The following is a 23,013-nucleotide window of genomic DNA, read 5'->3' on the forward strand; positions in this document are numbered from 1 at the left end:
CCCTGCTGGACCCTGAAGGAATGAAAAAAACAGTGGTTGATATTAAATAGATGCAAATGCACTAATGATTGGTGTCTCAGTGTGGTTTCTCAAATCAGAGGGACTGCAATTCCCAAGTGTTTGTCCATACACTCAACATAGGGCACTCCAAGAAAGATAATGAGCCTTTATGAATTCACCAGCTCTGGGTTGGAGATACTGTGGCAGGTTTTATCATACAGCGTCTCAGCACATCCCCATTGGCAAGCACGGGAATGGCAGGATCCCAACAGGAACATTGTAGGAGATATGAGGTTTGGGAGAAGCTGAAGGGCAGCTCCTGGCAACAGAAGCTGGGAGTGGGTAGGATGGCTGGCAGCTTGTGACAGGCCCAGGTATTCATGAGAGTCTCAAAAGGATGGAGCCTTGGTTCGCTGGATGGGCCAGGGAACAGGGGTCATCATTTCAACCCTCTATTGGAGCTCTATCGAGATCATCCTGGCCGCCTGCATCACAGTGTAGTATGGTTGCTTCAGAGAAATGGATTGGAGGTCAATCGACAGGACCATAGGAGAAGCAGAGAGGATCACTGAAGTCTTCCTCTCCCCATCGATTTGATCCTCATCATTCTCTGAAGAGGGTGCACAAGATCATTGAGGATCCTTACATCCTGCACACAGCATCTTTCAGCTGCTCTCGTTGGGAAAGAGATTCAGCAGTATCAGAGCCCGCACCACCAAGCAGAAAAATAACTACTTCCTACAGTCAATGAGAATGCTGAACAACCAAAGGAACTGCTCACACTAACCATCTGAAACTCTCATATTTACAAAACAATATTTAGTTATTTACTTGTATATTTGAACACCTGTCCTGTATGTGTGTTGTTTGTCTGTATGTATGTTATGTCTGATTGTATGTCTGCATGGTTTGCACTGAGGAATAGAGAATGCAGTTTCATCGGGTTGTACTTGTGCAATCAGATGACAATAAACTTGACTTGAGGTCCCAGGGTGGACATGTGCTGAGAATATGCAGACTGAGTCCATTTGGCCTGGATGCCAAGGCACGTGGTCCCACCCTCAGCCTTCAGGTGAGAGGGTCAAGATAGTTGAAAGCCTCTTATTCATGCAAAAGATCCCAGGGCCCATGGAGGCTACCCCGAATACCCCAGAGCACCCAACAGAAATCAATTAAAGGACAAAAGCAAATTGAGGTAGTGGAACTCACCGGGCTGCCCTTCTCTCCGGTTGGACCCTCCTTGCCTGGGTGACCCTGAAAATACAGAGACATCATCCTCTCACATTCTGTAGCTCTACTGCCCCAATTGGCCCTCTTTCTTGGCAATGACTGTCATTAGCAAACTCTCCCTATTAGGCAACTCTTGGGTTCAAGGGTTTTGGGAAACACAGGCCTTAGACCTGGGACTGGAACATTCACCAGCCCACTGTTCCCTCACCCTCCCCCACCCCCTTCACTGCCAACTAATGAGCCAAATACATAGATCAGCCCAGGATGGCTCTTTATCTCCATCTCTCAAATCCATCCTAACAACGCCTGATATAACCTAGTCTTGCAAATATCAGTCTGAGAGATGTGGTGAATAATTTAGGTCTCTCCAAGAGTTGGCGAAATCTATTCAATAGACATTTCTAAAGGTAAAGGGACATGAATTTGAATTGGAAATATGTTCCAGGTGACAGACCTGGAACCAATGAGGATCCAATTGGAACCTCATCCAAAGATCAACCAGGGATTCCCAACCACCCCACATGGACCACAAGTTCTACAATCTTATGAATCCCTATTACTGAGCCTTCCTCAGCCTCCAACTGGAGAAATCTGGAAATTTGACGAGAATTTAAAAAAATCAGTTTGAATCAGTGAAAGTAGTCATGAAGTAAACTGATTTCTGTTAAAACTTCACTGACTCACTGTGACCTTTTGCATCTGAAGCTTGGTCTACCACTCTCTCTCCACTGGCACAACATTCTCTTTCTGGCTGGTATACCTCTCTCCCCTGGTTGGTTCATATCTCCCCCACTCGGTATATATCTTCCCCCCACCAGTCTGTTCAAAATTCTCCCTGGTCAGCAAAAGTCTCTCCTGAGCTTGAACACCACCCCTGTCAATCAATATCTAGGCCCATGGTCTGGTAATGACTCACTGGTGGTCCATCTGCTCCTGGGACACCTGGGAGACCAGGTTTTCCGGTGGGACCCTGTGGTTTGGGAAAAAAAAAGGTTGAAAAATAATTTAAAGATGAGTTGATTTCAAAAACAGCAAAGTGTAAATGGCCCCGACTTACTTTAGTTCCTGGGGGTCCGATTGGACCCTGTGGACCTGGGAGACCCTGTTCAACACAAGAAATATTGACACATTAAATATGAGCTGTGAAAACACAATTTATTGCATTCTGCAGTTAACAGCAGCTACCTTTGATAAACAAGCTTCATAGAATTAATTAAAACACATATCAAGCAATTAACCCCAGTGATCTGTTTGTATTTTGTGTTCCACATGGGTCCCCATCCATTTTCAGCCTGAGGGCACTCCCTTCCAATCCTTTCTCCCATAACATCCACTTAAAAAGAACTTTGGCTCTCCCTTGGGTACACAGCCTTTACTCATAACCCCCATACCATCTCTGGTAAATGGGTGACCACTATATTCAGCAATGGTACAAATTTATAATTCTGTGGAAAAGACAGTTTGTAAACTAATATAATCACGAAGAACTCAAATTCCAGGAATTAAGAGAGTCTTGAAGGAAAGCTGGTGTCACCATTGGGAACAGTAAAACTCCCAGATTGCTGGATCAACCTTTCTGGTTTATGAAGATCTTGTATTCTGGCCTTTAAGTGTCTCTGGGCCAACATGGATGGTCCTTTGAGATACAAACAGTCACAGAAGCTGGAATCCAGAGCCACAAACAAACTACTGAAGGAACTCAGCGAGTCAGGCAACATCATGGAGAGAAATGGATAATCTGGAGCAGAGCTTCCTTCGACTATTCACTTTCCTCCATGTTTGGTTCTTCTTTGGCCTGTAAGGAATGGACACTGCATTTAATGCTCGTGTCCTTTGATTGAAATTTGAAAAAGTCCTCTCTCTATTGCCAATGCTTATATTTGCTGGTCTTGCTGATTTGCAGACGTAAGTCATAGTTCCCAGCGAACCACATTAAAGTTCATTGCTGCCCTCAAAGGCTACACCAAGACTTACTGCAGTCATCAACCCACGGAGAGAGGTTATTGGCAAAAGAAATAGTAAGAAGGAGTGCAATAAGCTGTGGAAGTAGCACACGGAAGTCGACCAGTGCAGTTTCAGTCAGGGAGCAGTTCGCAATCAAGGGCTTCAGTCTGAACAGGTCAGAGCCTGTTCCAATCATCAACTACAGTGCAATAGGTGAATAATAACCTTCCTCATCTCAGCTAGTTTGTATTAGGATGAAGGGAGGGGAAAGGGAGGTACTGAAGGTCCAGAGCAGGGGAGGGAGAGAAGATGAGAGAATATGGAGATGGGAGATGAGGTGTAGGTGAGTGAGGAGGAAGAGGAACTGAGGGAGGGTAGAATAGAGGTGATTGAGATGGCATGGTTAGCAATGACCACAGTCCACTACACATCAATAGCTCAGTAGTGGAGAGCACTAAGTTCATCTGTTTTCATTTAAGAAGTGACCTATTCTGGACACACATCTCCTCACTTGTCATGAAGGAACAACATCCTGAGAAGACTGCAGTAGGCAAGGCTACTGGCCACAACCCTGTCAACCTAGGACCTCTATCGAGAGTGTCCTGGCCGGCTGCATCACAGTGTGGTATAGTTGCTGTAGAACATTAAATTTGAGGTGAACCCACAGGATCAGAAAAGTTGCAGAGAGGATGACTGGAGTCTCCGATACTCTACCCCCCACCACCCCTTCACCCAACCACTGACATGATCTACTGGGATCATTGTCTGAAGAGGGCTTTCAAAACAGTTGAGAATCCTACCACCCTGCACAGTATCTTTCAGCTACTCCTGTCAGGAAAGAGATGCAGGAGTATCAGAGCTAGCACCACCAGGCTGAGAAACTGCTGAAAGACTGATGAACTGCTCATACAAACCCTCCAACACATGATGATATATTTAACAATATTTATTTATTTTTAGATATGTGTGTATGTACTGCATATGTATGTGTGTTATAAATTAGATGAGTAAATAAAAAAACTTGAAATTGCAGGAGTGGTGAGGGAGGGAAGTAGTGAAGGAGGAAAGATGGGGGACTGAATAAGAATCATGGGAGGGAGGGAACAATGGGAGAGAGGGTGGGATGAATAGATGAGAGGAGAATCAGGGGAAGAATAGTGGATGGAAGAGGAGTGGAAGGGAAAAGAGGAAGAGAGATGAGGGAAAGGAAAGGGGAGGATAGGAAGTCTGGGGATGAGGGAATGGTGTGGGGAGGTGGGTGCACAGAGCTGGACAGGAGCTGGTGTGTGGATTGAGTCAGGATGGGGATGTTACCTGAGCACCAGGGTTTCCTTGCTGTCCGGGGGGCCCAGGCTCACCTTGAGGACCCTGAAAGAAAGAAAAGAGCTGGTGATGCAGCAGGACACAGCTCAGTGACACGGCCTTAGCCCTGAGGCTAACTTCCCCCACAGTATCACACGAGAGTGGTGAGGAAGGTTGGGTGGAGATTAGAATATCAACCCCAACAGAGTGCAAAAACACATGCATTGCACATACACGCTCATACGGAAACATGCATATGCACGCGTACGATCCCCCCCACCCCACTTCCTCTTTTAAAAACGGCAGCTGAGATCTTTGGCCTGTTGGCGAGTAAAAGCCTGAGGAGCCCAGGAGGGGCCTGGTGGAGAGAGAGACGTGAAGCAGATATCTGCAGCTTCATCAGTGATAAATGTAAAGTTTCTGATCAATGTTTGTTTGTATAATCAAGACTGAGGGACCAAACATTCTCATTATATCTGCTAAACTCTTGGTTTGAAATTTCAGTCATGGTTGAAGGTTTGACAAACCTTTCCTGAGAAACCTCCCTCTTTGAAGAATGACCACACTTTTGATCTATTGCCCCACAAAGAAAACATCCTGGGCTCAAGGTCAAGGTGAAAATAGAAGCTCCTATTAATTCCATTGCTGGACTCTATGCTGCTGGAATGATCATAATCCTTCCCATGACCTGGGTTCCATGAATAAATAATCTCTGAGATGCAGGTCTCCACGCTCCAGGAGTGATCATGATACTTCCACCTAATCTGGATCTCAGTTCCCCTACCTGAACCGAGTCCTTCTTCCTCATTCTTCCTCTAGCCTGTCCCTATGTCGCTCAGTCAGTGAGCTGAACACAGGTCAAATATGTTGGACAGGCCTATGCTGAAATAGATGGCATGGGGAAAGGGGAGAAGAAAGTCACTCTGAGTTTGTTCCATAAGGAAAGAGTCCGCCACTGGTACCTGATGTCAGGACCTACCTGACTCCCTTTGGGACCATTGTGGCCATCCATTCCGGTTATTCCCTGGAAAACAAATCAGAGACAGGTTAATGAAAGAAATACCTCAGGCAGCTCATGAAAGCTCAGAAAGTATTGGGACAGATACTAGGTATTGGGATACTACTGATACTTGGTTGCTAAAACTGTGAAGGTATTGCCTGCTATCTGCCAGTTCCTTAAACAAAGGTGACAGCAAATGGAGCTCAGTCTCGGATCAAAAAAGAAAGGACAACCTGAGGAATTATAGGCAATCAGCTTGGAAGCTGAGGAAGCTTTGGGAAATATTAACTGGGAGGAAATTCACAGCCTTTGAGACAAGTCTGAACAGATAAAGGAGGGAAGGGACCTGTGTATCTGACCAACAATAAACCTGCAAGTGCTGTAAATTGGAAATAAAAACAAATGCTGGAAGACCTCAGCCACCATGTGTGGGAAGAGTAACCAGACCATGTTTCACATCCAAGACCTTTCTGAACAAGATAATTGAGCTATTTGAAAGGGCGGGTGATGCATTAGAGATGCCAGCATGTAAGAGGAACTATTAAATGATGTTTGTACAAATTATAAGCTGAATACCAACTCTCACGCCCAGGGGATGAAAGGGTAGTTGAATCTAGATGGCCAATAAGAGCACAAGGGGTTGGTGAGGAGGCTGGACATGTTAATGCAGCAGTTGTTGAAGAACATGGGATCAAGGCTTTTATAAATAGAAGGAAAAATAAAGTAGATTTGGGATTACAAAGGATTAATTTGGACTCAGCTGGAGCCCTGCCTTTAAATCTCAACAGCATGATTCAGGAAGGATGTGAAGGCTTTGGAGGAAGTACAGAAGATATTTATTAGATGCATTCCTGAATTGGGGGATTATATTTCTGTGGACAGACTGAAGAACCTGGAAATATTTGGATTGTTCTCATTAGAGTGGAGAAGGGAAGTGGAACCATCAGAAGATTGTCTAAAATCATGAAGGATTTAACAATGTAAGTGCAGTAACTTGAGGTTAGATAGGAGGGAAATAGGGTCACAGATATGAGGTGAATAACAGAAGTACTGAGGAAACATGAGGAAAAAAACTGCATGATGTAATGAGTGACCAGGATTTGGAAAGCAGTGTATGATATTATAATGAATACAAAATCAATAGTAATCTTCAAATGGGAACTGTACAAATGCATGAAGGAGAGAACACAGGGATACAAACTTGGGCTATCACAGATCAATGGGCCAAATGCCCTCCTTTTGTATTGTATTGGCCTAAGATTAGCATAGCCGGAGAGAGAGAGGATAGTTCCCTCTGCCAAGTCTTTGCCCTAATCGTAGAATCATTTCCCACATCTTCCTTGGGACAGGACTTTAGACCTGCTTACTTATATTTCTCATGATTGATGAATGAACTCCCCCTGCCAACATTAAACCAAGTGTCTGGTCCACTGACACCCAGTCTTAAAGGGAGAAGGACAGTGAATGACCCTCTGAAAACCTGAGGGTGAAAGTTCAATGATTTATTGACCCAATCCCACATATGTAGAAGATCAGTCACAGTCGCAAATGATGCCAAGACCTCAGTGCCAGACGGTGATAGGTTAATTACAACCAAGACTATAGTTTACACAAAAATGCTGGAGAAACTCTGCAAGTCACACAGCAGTCTTTATGTAGCAAAGATAAAGATACATAACTAATGTTTCGGGCCTGGGCCTTTCATTGAATATGAGCAAAAAGCAGGCAGATGTCTGAATAAAATGGAGAGGAGAGGGGCAGGGTGAGGAGCACAGGCCCACAGGCAAGAGATCATAGGTGGATATGTGTGGGAGAGTACAAGAGAAAAAAAGCTGAGTAGATCTGAATGGAGAGGGAAATGGGTAGGAAGCTGAAAGAGACTGATAGAGCAAGGACTCGGCGACTAGAGAGTGTCGGGACCAGACTTTGGGCAAGTATGTCTAAAAAATGAAGCGAGGCAGAGACTCAGTAAGTGTCAGGACTGGTGCGGAGAAAGACGGAGCAAAGACAGTGTAAGAGTGGCCAGTGCAGCAGTGGGACTTCAGCTCAAGAGGCTTCAGCAAGGAGGCACTGGTGAGGAGCAGGTAGAGCTTTTGTTGTGGTTATATAAAAGTCACCATATTAGAGGTAATTAAATAAAGTAGGCATGCAGGATGTGGGAACAGGCAAACTTCTTTGTGGTTCCTGATGACTACATCTTCAGCAAGTGTTGGTTGGTTGAAGAATTCAGGCTCAAAATTGATGACCTGGAATCTGAGCTTCAAACACGGCGACACATCAGGGACGGGGAGAGGCACCTCGACACTTTGTTTCAGGAGGCAGTGATACCCATTAGAATAACTTCCTCAAATTTGGCCTGTGATCAGGGGTAAGAGAGGGGGTGACTGCAAGTGAGGAAGGTAGTAGGATCCAGGAAACAGTGCTGGAGGAGTCTCAGCCTTTAATCTTGTCTCGCAGGACTGAAACTTTTACTCCTTGTGTGGATAATAGTGGGGGTTGTAGCAATCTAACCATGGCACCATAGTTCAGGAAGCCATTCAAGAGTGTGGAGAGAAGAGAAATGTAATGGTAATTGAGGATAGTACAGTTAGGGGAATTGACAAAATTCTCTATTGCAGGGATGTAAGGTCCCAAAGGCTGTGTTGCCTGCCTGGTGCCTGGTTTCAGGACATCTTACCTGACCTGAAGAGGAATTTGCAATGAGAGGGGAAAGATCCAGTTATTGAGGTCCCTGTGGGCACCAACGACATAGGTAGAAACATTGGTTATGAACGTTCATCTTTGTTACATAAAGAACACTGCAGGACTTTGAGTTTCTCCAGCATTTGTTTTGTAAATTACAACTACAACATTTTCAGATTTTCTTGTTTAATTCTAAGGATGCTCATTGTTTCTGCACTTCACTTTCCTGATCATTTGGATCCATCAAGAGGCCTTATCTGATCATTCAAGGAGTATCTTTATCTTTACTTTATACATAAAGGATACTGCTTGGCCTGCTGAGTTTCTCCAGCATTATTTAAACTGATCATTCAAGAGTTGGGTGTGTTTGCTGATCTACACTATAACTTTTAAATTCTCCCTTTTGCTTTCAAATCTGTCCATAGTTCTCTTTTTATCACTGCAATCTCTTCCAGTACCACATCCCTTGAAGGCAGAGGCTTTCCTATCATTTGACCACTGCCAACTTCCATGACAAAGCTCCAGCAAACTTGCTTAGAGCTGCCAGAGCTTCCAGCTGCCAAACTCCTTTGCTACACATCTGGTTTTCCACCTCTCCTTTGAAGCTTCCTGAAACCTGCCTTTCACCATGCTTTTGTTTCAGTATCTCCTTGAGTGGCCATTGCAAAGTATGTTGGGAGGATGGATGATATCATGGGTGTTGTTCAAAAAGGCAGGTTCCTGCAGCTTGGGCAAAAGAATTAATGAGAACAAGATCTGCCCATTCCCCCCCACCCTACCACCTGTTATCATGGATTACATTCAGCAAAATTCCTGGGACATGTTCCTTTGAGACCTCCATTGGTGGCAGCACGTTCAGGCATAAAACTGACTGCAGGATCTCATGTACTTAAGGCAGAGACTAATTGGTTTTTGATTGGACAGGGCATCAAATGTTATGAGTAGAAAGCCAGACAATGGGAAAATGGAGAAGCTCATGATTGAATGGTGGGGCAGACTCGATGGGTTCCTATATCTTCTGGTCTTGAAGGGAACATTATGGGGAATTTCTTTACTCAGAGTATGGTGGGAGTGAGGAACGAGCTGCCAGTTGAATTGGTAAATTTTGACATTTAAGAAAAATTTGGGCAGATACATGGATGGAAGGAGTATGGAGGATATGGTCTTGGTGCAGGTCAGTGGGACTAGGCAGAATAATTATTTGGTGCAGACTAGAAGGGCAGAAAGTCCTGTTTCTGTGCTTTAATGTTCTATAGCTCAATGGTTCAAATCACCAATCAAATTTCCTGAGGACCTGAGCAAAACGATAGGAAGAAATTAAAAGCATGCTACAGAGTGGCTGGAAAAAATAGAGCAAAAGAAAGCCCAAAGTAGATTGAGTAAGTGGAGGGATGTGCTTGGAGACTTACTTCTGAGTGGCTGCTTCAATGATTTCAAAGGAACTAAGAAGGGGACCTAGGACAAAATGATAAATGGGGAAGCAGAGAAAGAGGGGCTACCTGCCATGTGGGGGCTGGCTTCCTGCACAGAGCAGATAGGAGCTTGATGAGCCAAGTGGCTTCTTTCTCTGCAGCGACCATTCTTGCATTCATTTTGAAGGAAGCATTAAGTTACACAGGAAGTGAGCAATAAAGAGGACATATTTATGATGTGTTCTGCTAATAACTACCATGTATGCTGGTGAACAAGATGACTGTATATGATGAGCCACAGAATTTCCACAAGATGTTAGTTTTGAGCTATACTTGCTGTATAAGACTACCCCAAGTTTTGATGCTGCTCACGAACCATGTCTGCTACATGCTTCTCTGGAATCAGCCTGTACCGGTAACTGGACACGTGGGGTGCTGAGCCCAGGGCTGGTGGGATTGACAAGACAGTGCCTCTGTGTCTGCTGTGCACAGGAACTGGGGCTTGGTAGAACCACAGGCTGAAGCTGCATAGTTACGACTCACTATGACCTAGGGTGTGTTCATGATAAGATCAAAGGAAGTTAGTGGGTTAGTTGTTAGGTTCTGGAGACTGAACCAATCACTTGTCACTGATTATACTGTTATAATTTTGAATTTGTCATATGAATTTCTTTTGTTCCACAATATTCTCTCTCTCTCTCTCTCTAGGCCCTTTCATGCCATGCATTCATTTGTAGTCCGGCTATAATCACAGAGGGAAAACATGAACTTACCTTTCATGGAGCAGGCCTAAATGGCTGCTCCTGCTTTGCATTCATGTTGAGCAGTGCTTCGTAGCGCCCTTCGGAGCACCACCTGCCGAGTTGACATCATTCATATGCACTGATACAGAGAGAGCCCTATAGTGGATCATGGTGCCCCCAGAGCAGGCAGTGATGTTTTCAGCCAGTCTTAGTATCCAGGCAGAGATCCAGCACACCCTCGGTTAAGACCATTAATGCCCCACTCCTGCATCTCAGGCTGACAACGTCATTGTGACATCATCATCGTGCCTCTAACCATCTGCAACAGTGGCATTACATTCAAGTGATTCCTTTCGGAGAAGGGTAATCAAAGTGCTACACTCTGCCAATTATCCTTCTCTGAGAGGGATCGCAGTCGGTGCCTTGGAGTCGGCCACAGTGCATTCAAGAAGGTATGTCTCCCGATGTAAGGACAGAGAATCTCCGCCTTTACAGTTGGGCTTTTTCATTGCATGAAAGGGCCTTCTATCTCTCCCTCTCACACTTTCTCTCTCTCCCTCCCCCTCACTCCCTCCCTCCCTCCTTGCTATCACCAATGTCCTGACTAGAATAACTGTATGCAAGTTAGTGTCAACCTGGGTTAGAGTTAGGGTTCGGATTTTATATGACGACCCGGTTTTGAGGTGACATTTTTAAGTTTAGAGGATCACCCTATATAGTGGCATATATGGTAAACATTGGAGTAAAATGTCTGCTGGGATGGATGTTGAAACCTCTGAACCTGAACCTCTCTGTACTCAACATGAACCCTTTGGATGGAGGGAACCATCACTAAAGCAACAGCAAGCAATGATCCACAAGGTGATTGTCACAGATACTCACGGGGGGTCCAGGAAGTCCTGTTGGTCCCTTAGGTCCAAGCAAACCTCGGGGGCCCTGCAAGGTACAAGCACAGTAAGATACAATACCAAAGAGCACCAAATGAAATCAGATAATCCCTTTTGGAATAGTTACGACATTCAAAATCAAACCTTTCAAAATTCAATCAAAGTTCTTAATCAGAATCAAACTAGCCTGCCTAACATCAGAAATTCTTACACAGAATCAATGAATCCAAAACACTGTCAAATTAACCCAGCTGTCATCAAAAAGAGCAACAGGAAACAATAAATCCTGTCTGGCATCTACAAATTCCAAATGGCATCAGATAATTCCCCCAGCATCAAACAGTCTTGACCAACATTGAAACCCCCCCCCGCATTGAACAATGCTGAGCAACATCGAACAATCCCAAATGGCATCAAGCAATCTCACCCAGATCAAACAATCCAACCTTCACCACCCAGGCATTGATCAATCCTGACCATCATTGAGCAATCCCATCTGGATTGAACAATCTCCTGCAAATCAAATAATTCCCACCTAGCATTGACTAATCTGGACCAAGATCAAACAATCCCATTCAGATCGAATAATCTCACCAGGCATCAACCAATCCTAACCACCATCAAACAACCCCATCCAGATCAAACAATCCTACCGGATCAAACAATTCCCCACAGATCATCAATCCTAACCAGATTGAATAATCCCTCCTTGATTGAACAATCCCACCCAGATAGAACAATCCCACCTGGATCGAACATTGCCCTTCAGATTGAATAATCCCACCTGGATCAAACAATCTTGATCAGCATTGAACAATCCCACTGGGACAGAGGCTTGGCATTACGTAATTTGAGACTATTACTGGGCAGTGAACATTAGATATATCATTATTTGGATACATAATAATGAATATTCAGGTGCCTCAAAATGGATTGAATTAGAGATGAAATCCATTAAAAGACATTCTCTTACCTCAATACTTGGAGCACTTTTGCCTTTTTCACTCTCCAAACTAACTGATAATTTGGTGGTGAGACATACTTTGTGTATTTGGTTCCAATTTAGAAAGCTCTTTGGTCATCACAGATTTTTATTAATTAGTCCAATTTTACTTAATTCTTTTCTTTTAACCTTTGGTTCAATTATTGGATATATTCAATGGTCCGGGATGGGTATTCAATCTTTCTTGGACATATGTAGACCAAAACTTTGCTTCTTTTGAGCAATTAACTACCAAATTTAAATAACCTAATCAACATTTTTTTCACTATTTACAAATTAGGAGTTTCTTAAACTCCTTAACGTTGAGGCTTCTCCAAGATTTAGATTTTAATCTTATCTGTGAAGTGTGGTGATACACCACTGTATACTGTTGCTTGGTTACTGGCACTGTGTATATGTATGGTTTATACTTATGACTTGCCTGCTTTTTTCTCGGTGGCTCCACCCCCAGGAATCCCCTAATAAAGGCAGTTAAGCCAAGTCCCTTCCGCAGTATGAGTCTTGGGATTGGGCCAGAACAGGGGCATGGTCCAAGTCTTATGACATTAAAAGCCTGTCATCCTGCAACTCCAGTCTTTTGGACAAGCTGCTAAAGCCGGACAAACTAGATGTAGATCCGCAAACGCCTGACGTCCCAGACCAATTTGAATTCTGGTTTATCTGCTTCAATGACTTCTTGCACGCCAGTACTCAAGTCATGAGTACTAATGACAATAAACTATGCTTGCTGCAATCGAAGGTCAGCCATCAGGCTAACACCTTCATCAGAGGCTGTATGAGGTTCAATGAGGTCCATGAAAAAAACTCCAAAGCAGGTACAGCCCAAGACTAATGTGGTCTACTCCAGGCACCTCACACATAAGCAGTGGCCCAGTGAGCCCTTCAAGAGTATATCCAGGCCATGCCTGAACTCAGGTGGGTCTATGGCTGTAAAGACATAACTGCAGAAGTCTATACAGACAAGCTCAACCAAGATGCCTGTGTAGCGGGCATCCACTCAGACTATATTTGACAACGGGCACTGGAGCTTTCCAAGACCGTCAAAGTTGCCAAAATGCTGGATGTAGCTCTCCATAACTCAGACTCCTTTGCATCCAACAACGCAGCTGCCTCATAGGGATCACGGGTACAGCCATCTTGAGATGTAGGGTCCCACTCCGCTGCTGCGCAGGGGCATCCTGACTTCACCACTGCTGCTGCCAACGCTCTGAAGTGCTACTACTGTGGTCAACCAAAGTACCACTGGAAATGCTGCCTGGCCAAAGAAGACGTGTTCTCAGGATGTGGGAAGAAAGGGCACTACGTTAAAATATGTTAGTCCAGACCTTCCCTCCTGAGCAGCACAGCATGTGGGCAGTGGGGACAGCCATTTTGGCCGACATCACTTCCGTCCCCAAACAATAGCACAACGCGTACGTGTTGAAGCCGCCATCTTTCCAGCCCAGGTCATGGTAGACCAACAAGGTCTATCACTTCGTCCGGATACACTCAACATTTCACTCACTCGATGATGGAGGTCGAAGTAAACGGACAACCCATCACCTACTTGTTCAACAGCGGCAGCACTGAAAGTTTTGTGCATTCAGATGTGGTGCAGGACTGTTCATTTGTGATGAGTCCACCCTGTTGCAAGATATCCCTGGGATGCAGGTCACAGTTGGTGTCAACTCTGGGCTTCTGCATAGTGTTACTGTTTGGGGCACTACTTATGACCATTTTAAACTGTTGGTCATGCCCCAGCTCTGTGCACCGGTAATCCTGGGGCTGGACTTCCAGTGCTACACTAATAGCGTCACTTTGGAATTCGATGGGCTCCATCCACCTCTCACTGTCCGCAACCACCAATTTTTAAACTGCCTGCTCTCCCCTCCACATGTGACCAATGGGCACACTACATCCTACCCACAGCGTCTGATATGTGGGCTCTCCACTCTCTTGGTATCTCCCCTGCCCCTGTTCGCTAACCTCACCCCTGACTGTAAGCCAATTGCCACCAATAGCAGATATAGCACAGGGGACAGGGCATTTATCAAGTCAGAGGCGCAACGCCTTCTGGCTGAGGGGATCATAGAACCGAGCACAAGCCCCTGGAGGGCCCAGGTCATGGTGATCAAGAACGGGAAAAATCTCCGCATGGTGGTTGACTATAGTCAAACCATAAACTGGTTCACGCAACTGAATGCTTACCCTCTTTCCCGCATCGCCGACATGGTGAATCAGATCACCCAATACCAGGTGTTCTCTACCATTGACCTAAAATCGGCATACCACCAACTGCCCATTCGCCTGTAGGACCATCAGTATACTGCATTCAAGCAGGACAGTTCCCTCTACTACTTCCTAAGGGTTCCTTCGGGGTTACCAATGGGGTCTGTTTTCCAATGGAAAATGGACTGGATGGTAGACCAGCACAGGCTCAAGGCCACATTCCCATATTTGAATAACAAGACCATTTATGATCATGACATGCAGGACCATGACGCAAACCTGGAGAAATTTTCCGATGGCCAAGGCACTCAACCTCACCACTAAGCAAAGTGCATGTTCTGCACATCATGCCTGGCCATTCTCGGTTCCGTTGTGGAACATGGTGTCATTAGGCCAGACCCCAAGTGCATGCAACCCCATGGAACTCTCTCTGCTTCGCATCCTCAAGGCCGTAAAGAGGTGCCTTGGGTTTTTCTCTTATTACGCACAGTGAGTTCCCAATTACACTAACAAGGCCTGACCCCTGGTTAAAGCCATATCCTTCCCACTTCCGGTGGAAGCTCAGGAGGCCTTCACCCGCATCAAAGGGGACATTGCCAATGCCACAATGCATGCCGTGGAGAGTTCTCCCCCTTCCAGGTGGAGAGCAATCCCTCTGATTTCGCCATAGCAGCCAAGTGGGCAGACTGGTAGCATTCTTCTCCCATACCCTCATGGTCCTGAGATCTGACACTCCTCCATTGAGGAGGCGGCTCAGGCAATTGTTGAGGCGGTGCACCACAGGAGACTTGACCTGGCCAAAAAATGATTTACCCTGTTGACTGACCAACGTGCAGTCACATTCATGTTCCATAGCAAACAGCAGGGCAAAATCAAAAATGATAAAATCCTGAAGTGGAGGATAGAACTCTCCACCTAGCCCATGACATTCAACGAGCCTCCTGATGTCCTGTCCCAGGGACGTGCACCAGCTTGCAGTCCAACTGACTCCAATACCTCCATGATGACCTCTGACACCCCGGGGTCACTAGACTTTTTCATTTTGTTAAGGCCAAAAACCTCCCCTACTCCATTGGCAACATCCGGACATTGACTACAAACTGCTGGGTTTGCGCCGAATGCAAACCACGTTTCTACAGGCCCAACAAGTCACATCTGATCAAGGTTACTCGACCCTTCAAGCACCTGAGCATGGATTTCCCTCATCCAATCAGAGCCTGTTCTTCCTCAACATTGTTGATGAGTACTCCTGTATCCCCTTTGCCATACCCTGCCCAGTTATGACCACGGCCACTGTTAAAAAGGTACTGTGAGGCATCTTCACCCTATTTGGGTACCCGAGATACATCCACAGCGATTGGGGCCTTCTTTTATGAACGACAAGCTGTGACAGTACCTGGTTGGCATGGGGCATAGCCACCAGCAGAACCATGAGCTACAACACCCAGGGGAATGGCCAGGTGAAGCGAGAACACTGTTATGGAAGGCAGTCTTTCTATCATTACAGTCCAGGGGTCTCCCCTTCTTGGATCTCTCTGTCTCCATCTTGGGAGACGTTTTCCTACTAACACCCACAACTACCTTGACTACCCTTCCTCAAACCCTATCCCCTGTAAGGATTCCATCCCTTTCTCTCAAATTTCTCCATCTCCGCTGCATCTGCTCCCAAGATGAAGTCTTCCAACCCATATTTTCTGAAATTCTGCCTTCTCCCAAAAAATTGCTTCCCCTCCTCCACTATTGACTCAGCCCTCACTCGCATCTCCTCCATTTCCCGTTCATCTGCCCTGGCCCCCTCTACCCACAGACACAACAAACTGAATCCACCTCATCTTCACCTACCACCCCACCAGATTCCACATCCAACAAATTTTCCGTCTGAATTCCCGGCACTTACAACAGGATCCCACCACCAGAAACATTTTTCATTCTCCTCCCATCTCAGCCTTCCACAGGGTCCGCTCCATCCGTGATTCCCTCCATCCCTCCCCACCTATTGTGCCCCCCCCGCCAGCACCTTTCCCTGTAGCCTCAGCGGTGCAACACTTGCACCCACACCACCTCCCACCACAGTTTAGGGCCCCAAACAGGTTTTTCAAGTGAAGCAACACTTCACTTGTAAATCCTCAGGACTGATTTACTGCATCTGGTCCTCCCTTTGTGCTCCATCTCCATCCGCAACTACAGCGACCTCCCAGTAGCCAACCATTTAAATTCTGATTCACACTCCCAGACTCATGTCTGTCTATGGCTTTATGTACTATTCTACCCGGACCACCCACATTTGGAGGAACAGCTCCTTGTCTTCCATCTGTGCGCTATTGTCCTAAATAGTCCCACCTGGCCCCAAACTGTCCTGCCTGGTCCCAAACAGACCCACCTAGCCCCAAACAGACCCAACCAGTGCCAAACAGTCCCTTCCGGTCTCAAACAGCCCCGCCTGGCCCCAAACAGCCCCACCTTGCCCCAAACAGCCCTATCCAGTCCAAATAGTCCCCCAGCCCCAAACAGCCTTGCCCAGCCCCAAACAGCCCAGCCTGGCCCCAAAAAGCCTCATTTGGGCCCAAAAAGTCCAGCCCACCCCCAAGCAGACCCACCCAGCTCCAAACAGCCCTGCCCAGCCCCAAAAACAGTCTCATCTGGGCCCAAACAGTCCCATCTGACCACAAACAGACCCAACCAGCCTCAAACAATCCTGCCCAGACCCAAACAGCTCTGCCCAGCCCCAAACAGCCACATCCTGCCCCAAACAGCCCTGCTAAACCCCAAACAGACCTGCCCAGCTCCAAACACCCCAGCCTGGCCTCAAAAAGCCTCATCTGGGTCCAAACAGTCCTGCCCGACCCCAAACAGAGCTGACCAGCCTCAAACTGTCTCGCCTTGCCCCAGACAGTCCTGTCCGGCCCCAAACAACCCCGCCCAGCCCCAAACAGCCCCACCTGGCTCTAAACAGTCCCATCCAACCCCAAACAGTCCCGTCTGGCCCCAAACAGTCCCGTCTGGCCTCAAACAGTCTCGCCTGGCCCCAAACAGTCCTGCCCAGCCTCAAACAGCCTCATCTGGCTCAAAACAGCCTCGTCCGATTCCAAACAGACTCGCCTGGCCTCAAACAGGCCAGCCTTGCCTCGAACAGTTGTGCCTGCCCTCAAATAGTCCCGTCTGGCCCGAAACAGTCCCATCTGTTCTCAGACTGCCCCGTCCGGCATCAATCCCATTCGACCAATCGCACCCAGCATTGATGAATCATGACTGGCACCAAATACATCATCAAGCATTAAGCAGTTCCTACCAGTGAACAATGTCACGTGGCACAAACAACTACATCTGGCATCAAATAATAACCCCTCAGCAAAAAACAACTGACCTGGCATTTATTAAATCATACCACCATCAGAGCTTCAAAACTGCTGTCAATCAATCCCAGCTGGAAACATACAATATAAACTCCAGTAAAACAATTCAACCCAGATTGAATAATTCCCAGCCAGGATCCCATGTTCTCACTAGGATTTTTACATCACTAGCCAACCGCAATCAGACAGTGCATCCAATAATCCCGATCAGCATCAAACACTTCTGCACCAAAAAAGCAAATCAAACCAACAAAGAAAAAAATAGCTCCAAACAGTTCCACCTGGCCCAGCCCCAAACAGCCCCGCCCGGCCCCAAACAATCTGGCCCAGCCTGGCCCCAAACAGTCCTGCATGGCCCCAAACGATCCCTCCCGGCCCAGCCCCAAACAGTCCCACCCCCAGCCCCAAACAGACCCCCCCCCCCACCTCCCTGGCCCCGAACAGCCCTGTCTGGCCCCGAAAAGTTCCGCCCAGTATCAAACAGTCCTCAAAGAGTCCTGTCTGGGAACAGTCCCGCCCGGCCCCAAATGGTGCCGGCCGGTATCAGTCTTGCCTGGTATTGAACAGTCCTGCCTAGCATCAAATGGTCTCATCTGGCCTCGAACAGTCTCGCCCAGCCTCGAGCGGTCCCCCACGGCCTCAAGCGGTCCCGCCTGGGAACAGTACCGCCCAGCCTCAAACAGTCCTGTCCAGTCTCAAACGGTCCCACCAGGCCTCAAATGGACCCGCCAGGCCTCGAATGGAGCCCCTCAACCTCGAATGGTGCCTCCCGGGAATGGTCCTGCTCAGCCTCGAATGGTCCTGCCTAACCTTGAACGGTGCCGCCCGGGAATGGTCCTGCCCCGGCCTCAAGCAGTACCACCCAGTATCAAACAGTCCTGCCTGGTCCAAGCAGTCCTGCCCGCTCTGAACTATCCCGCCTGGCCCCAAACAACCCTGCCTGGCCCCAAACAGCCCTGCCTGGCCCCAAACAGCCCTGCCTGGCCCCAAACAGCCCTGCCTGGCCCCAAACAGCCCTGCCTGGCCCCAAACAGCCCTGCCTGGCCCCAAACAGTCCCGTCCGGCCTCGAACAGTCCCGACCAACTTCGAATGGTCCTGCCCAACCTTGAACGGTGCCACCCAAGAATGGTCCCGCCCGGCCTCAAGTGGTCTTGCCTGGTATCAAACAGTCTTGACCGGTCCAAACGGTCCCGCCCACCCTGAACAGTCCCGTGGGCCTTGAGCAGTCCCGTTTGGCCTTGAACAGTCCCACCTGGCCTTGAACAGTCCCATCTGGCCTTGAACAGTCCCACCTGGCCTCAAACAGTCCCAGCCCGACCCCGAACAGTGCTGCCCAGTATCGAAGGGTCTCCCCCCAGACCTCGAATGGTACCGCCCAGCATCAAATGGTCCCACCCAGCATGGTCCCGCCCAGCCTCGAACAGTCCCGCCAGGCCTTGAATGGTTCCACCCAACCTCAAATGGTACCGCCCGGGAACGGTCCCGTCCTGGCCTCAAGTGGTCCCACCCGGTATCAAATGGTTCCGCCCGCCATGAACAGTCCCGACTGGCCTCGAACAAACCTATCTGGCTTCAAACAGCTCCACCTGGCCTCAAACAGTCCTGCCTGGTGTCAAACCATCCAGCCTGGCCTCAAAAGCCCTACTGGTTTCAAACAGGCCCACCTAATCTCAGACAGACCCTCATAACTTCTAATGTCCTGCCTGCCATCTAACAGTCCCATCCGATGTCAAACATTTTGTACCAGCGAAGAACAATCTCATTTGACCTTAAACAATCCTGCCCAGCACAATCATCCTGCCAACACCACTAATCCAACTATCATCAGATAATCCTGAATGGCAGAAAACAAAACTGGACAACACTTCACAATTCCAAGGGTAATTAAACATTCCCATTTAGCATCAACAAACATACAAATATTACTGTCATTTTCTGGCATCAATAATATCCATTACACAAAAAATCATCTCACTTTCATCGAAGAACCAAACCTATCATCAAAAATGAAACTAGAACCAAATTCCACCCTTTTCAAACAGTACAACGTAGGGGCAGAATCAGACCTTTCAGCCCATCGAGTGCTCCAAGATATGAATTGTGGTTGATGTAGATTTCCTCCAAACACCATTCTCCTGCCTTTTCTGTGAAACCAGTCACACCCTCACTAATCAAGCAGTTATCAACCTCTGCTTTTAATGTACTCAATGACAATTGGCATCAAACAATCCTGCTCACCAACAACCAATCACAACTACGACCCAACAATCCTGCCCACCAACAACCAATCACAACCAGGACCCAACAATCACACCTGCCAACAACCAATAACAACTAGGACCCAACAATCTCGCCCACCAACAACCAATTACAACTAGGACCCAACAATCACGCCCACCAACAACCAATCACAACTACGACCCAACAATCCCACCTACTAACAACCAATCACAACTAAGACCAAACAATCACACCTTCCCACAACCAATCACAACTAGGACCCAACAATCATGCCCACCAACAACCAATCACAACCAGGACCCAACAATCACACCTGCCATCAACCAATAACAACTAAGACCCAACAATCACACTCACCAACAACCAATTACAACTAGGACCCAACAATCCCACCACCAGCCCAGTGAAGTATCAAGTAATGACAAGCATCATAGAAAAATCTTATCAGCATCCAATAATACCGCCTGGCATTAAAAAAATCACAGTGGCATTGAGAATCCTGTCCAACATCAAACAATGTCTCTTCGCAACAAATATACCAACTGACATCAAAAAATATTAACGGGGAGGGGGGGGTGGAATTAAAAGGTTTTTCTCTTTTTATTTTCTTTTCTTTCTTTTTATAGAAATGTTACACATATTTGGATTAAGTTTGAAATATTGCAATATGTTTGCTTTGTGGTTTTATTTCAAATAAAATTTATTTTAAAAAAGCATGTTAACTGGCAATGAACAATCTAAACTGATTTTCATGCAACCTAATGGGTGTCATACACTCCCAAGGGAAACTAATGATTGTAACTAGCATCAAAATAATAGGATCCAGCAAAATATTAATATGTCAGGCACCAAACCACCAGGCCAACAAAAAAAATCAGACAAGGAACAATCCCACCTGGTATGTAAAACATTAGCATCAAGCAATCAAGTTGGACATTAAACATTCTTGCCTGACAAAAGGTAAACCAGCCAGATGTCAAAAAATCCCAAGGGAAGTCAAACACTTCAACCCATAAGATAACATTCCTAACCAACATAAAATGTTCCCACAAGGGTTTGTGCAGTTTTAAGCCAACATCAATCAGACAGAGCATCCAAAAAACTGCTGCACATCAAACAATTACAATGGGCATTGAGACCTCCCACACAATATATCAAACACAAACAGCTAGCATAAAACAATCCGACCCCAAATCAAACAATCCGACCCCAAATCAAACAATCCCACCCCAAATCAAGCAATCTCAACCCGAATCAAACAATCCCATCCTGAATCAAATAATCCCACTCCGAATCAAACAATCCCACCCTGAATCAAACAATCCCTCTCAGAATCAAACAATCTCAACTGAATCAAACAATCCCACCCAGAATCAAACAATCCCACTCCAAATCAAACAATCCCACCCAGAATCAAACATTCCCACCCCAAATCAAACAACCCCACCCAGAATTAAACAATCCAACCCCAAATCAAAAAATCCCATCCAGAATAAAACAATCCCACCCCAAATCAAACAATCTCACCCCGAATCAAACAATCTCACCCCGAATCAAGCAATCCCACCCAAATCAAACAATCCCATCCAGATCAAGCAATCTCACCTACCCAGGATGAAACAATAGTCCCCAGATCAATCTATCTTGCCCAAATCAAACAATCCATTCAAATCAAACAGCCATCCAATCAGTGGACAGTTGCGCTTAGACACAGCATAAGGGCGTTCGTTTAAAAAAGAGCCAATAACTTTTAACGCAATCCTCTCTGATGTCTCCCACTCAGCTGGAGGTGGGATCCTCCATCAAGGCACTTAACCATAGCCCAAACACGCATCCTGCTCCCTCAGGAATATTGGTCCAATGTGGATCCATGCTGTATATCTCTTGGTATTGACCTGAACAGAAACTGAATAAATTCAAAACATTGAAGCTTCTAGAAATCTGAATTAAAAATAGGAAATCCAAAAAATCCTCAGCAGGACGATGAGATAGAAATTGAGACTTTGAGTTAATGACGTCATTCAGCCTATAAAAGGAAGTCTGAGGATGTGTCGGAAGTTGGAGGAGAGGATATTATTCCAAGGGAATATGTGTGGGAGATAAAATGGTAGCAAGGGTAAATGTGTGAGACACTGTAAACAAGAAAAGGAAGAAAGCAGGAGCCTGGAAGAATGTAATTTCAGAATAATTACCTAAAATTATGAGATGACACTGGAAGGAATGCTGGAGATTAGAAATTTAAATTCCATCAATGCTGATTTTGTGACATTGTTGAATTAGTTGTGAGCTCTGAGGGGTGTAACTTAAAAAGTTAAGGCTCAGTCCCTTGTGGAAGTTGGTTGGATGTTGGGAGAGTAGAGGAAGCTGACGTCAGAGGGTCAGAGTGGCAGAAAGAATTTAAGTATCCGGGATTGGAAGTTTAGATTCACTCTTAAGGTGTTCTGCAAAGTAGTCAATCAATTTGCAACCTATCTACCCACTGCAGAGAAGGTTACATCATGGGTTGTTGATAAATGATGCTTGCTTTAACCAATCTGATGAAAGGTCCATGTTGTTTCTCCACAGATGCTGCCTGGCCCACAAAGTATTTCCATATTTATCTCTGTTGATTCCACACTCAACATATTGCCTATTTCACAATTGACCTCTTTGTGTTGAACTCCACTTCCAGTTGCATGGCGGTGAATATAACCATATAACCATTTACGGAGCAGAAACAGGCCATGTTGGCCTTTCGAGTCCGCACCGGTTCACTGACTTTGTGCGCCCTCTTCACGCAATGGTCCCGATGGGTTTGGCCCTTGAATTCCAACTTCAGTGGCTGAATACTTCTGTTATTCCACCTTGGCAAACTCCAAGATAGTTTTGTCTTTTCTGGAACCAGCTCATTTTTACAACATGCTTTTTGGTATTGTTTTGGATCCAAGTTTTGGTTTTCACTATAGTTCCATGCCTTGTATCCTGCCCTTGTTTGGGCTCTCGATCCAGACTTTGCATACAATCCCAT

General features: G+C 46.3%; 1 protein-coding gene across 4 annotated transcripts in view; it reads right to left on the bottom strand.

The window, feature by feature from the left end:
* col5a1 (procollagen, type V, alpha 1) overlaps positions 1 to 23,013 on the bottom strand; it is a 274,674-nt gene that overhangs the window by 101,543 nt on the left and 150,118 nt on the right. For all 4 annotated transcript variants that reach the window (XM_069931782.1, XM_069931776.1, XM_069931792.1 and 1 more), the window contains exons 21-27: positions 11,196 to 11,249; positions 5,456 to 5,500; positions 4,489 to 4,542; positions 2,288 to 2,332; positions 2,147 to 2,200; positions 1,210 to 1,254; positions 1 to 12 (exon numbers count right to left, since the gene is read on the bottom strand). The exon at positions 1 to 12 is cut by the window's left edge and continues 42 nt beyond it. In XM_069931782.1, the coding sequence (XP_069787883.1) occupies positions 1 to 12; positions 1,210 to 1,254; positions 2,147 to 2,200; positions 2,288 to 2,332; positions 4,489 to 4,542; positions 5,456 to 5,500; positions 11,196 to 11,249 (309 nt within the window). The remainder of the gene's footprint in view (positions 13 to 1,209; positions 1,255 to 2,146; positions 2,201 to 2,287; positions 2,333 to 4,488; positions 4,543 to 5,455; positions 5,501 to 11,195; positions 11,250 to 23,013) is intronic.

Source organism: Narcine bancroftii, chromosome 1 (genome assembly GCF_036971445.1).
Source record: "Narcine bancroftii isolate sNarBan1 chromosome 1, sNarBan1.hap1, whole genome shotgun sequence".
Taxonomy (NCBI): domain Eukaryota; kingdom Metazoa; phylum Chordata; class Chondrichthyes; order Torpediniformes; family Narcinidae; genus Narcine; species Narcine bancroftii.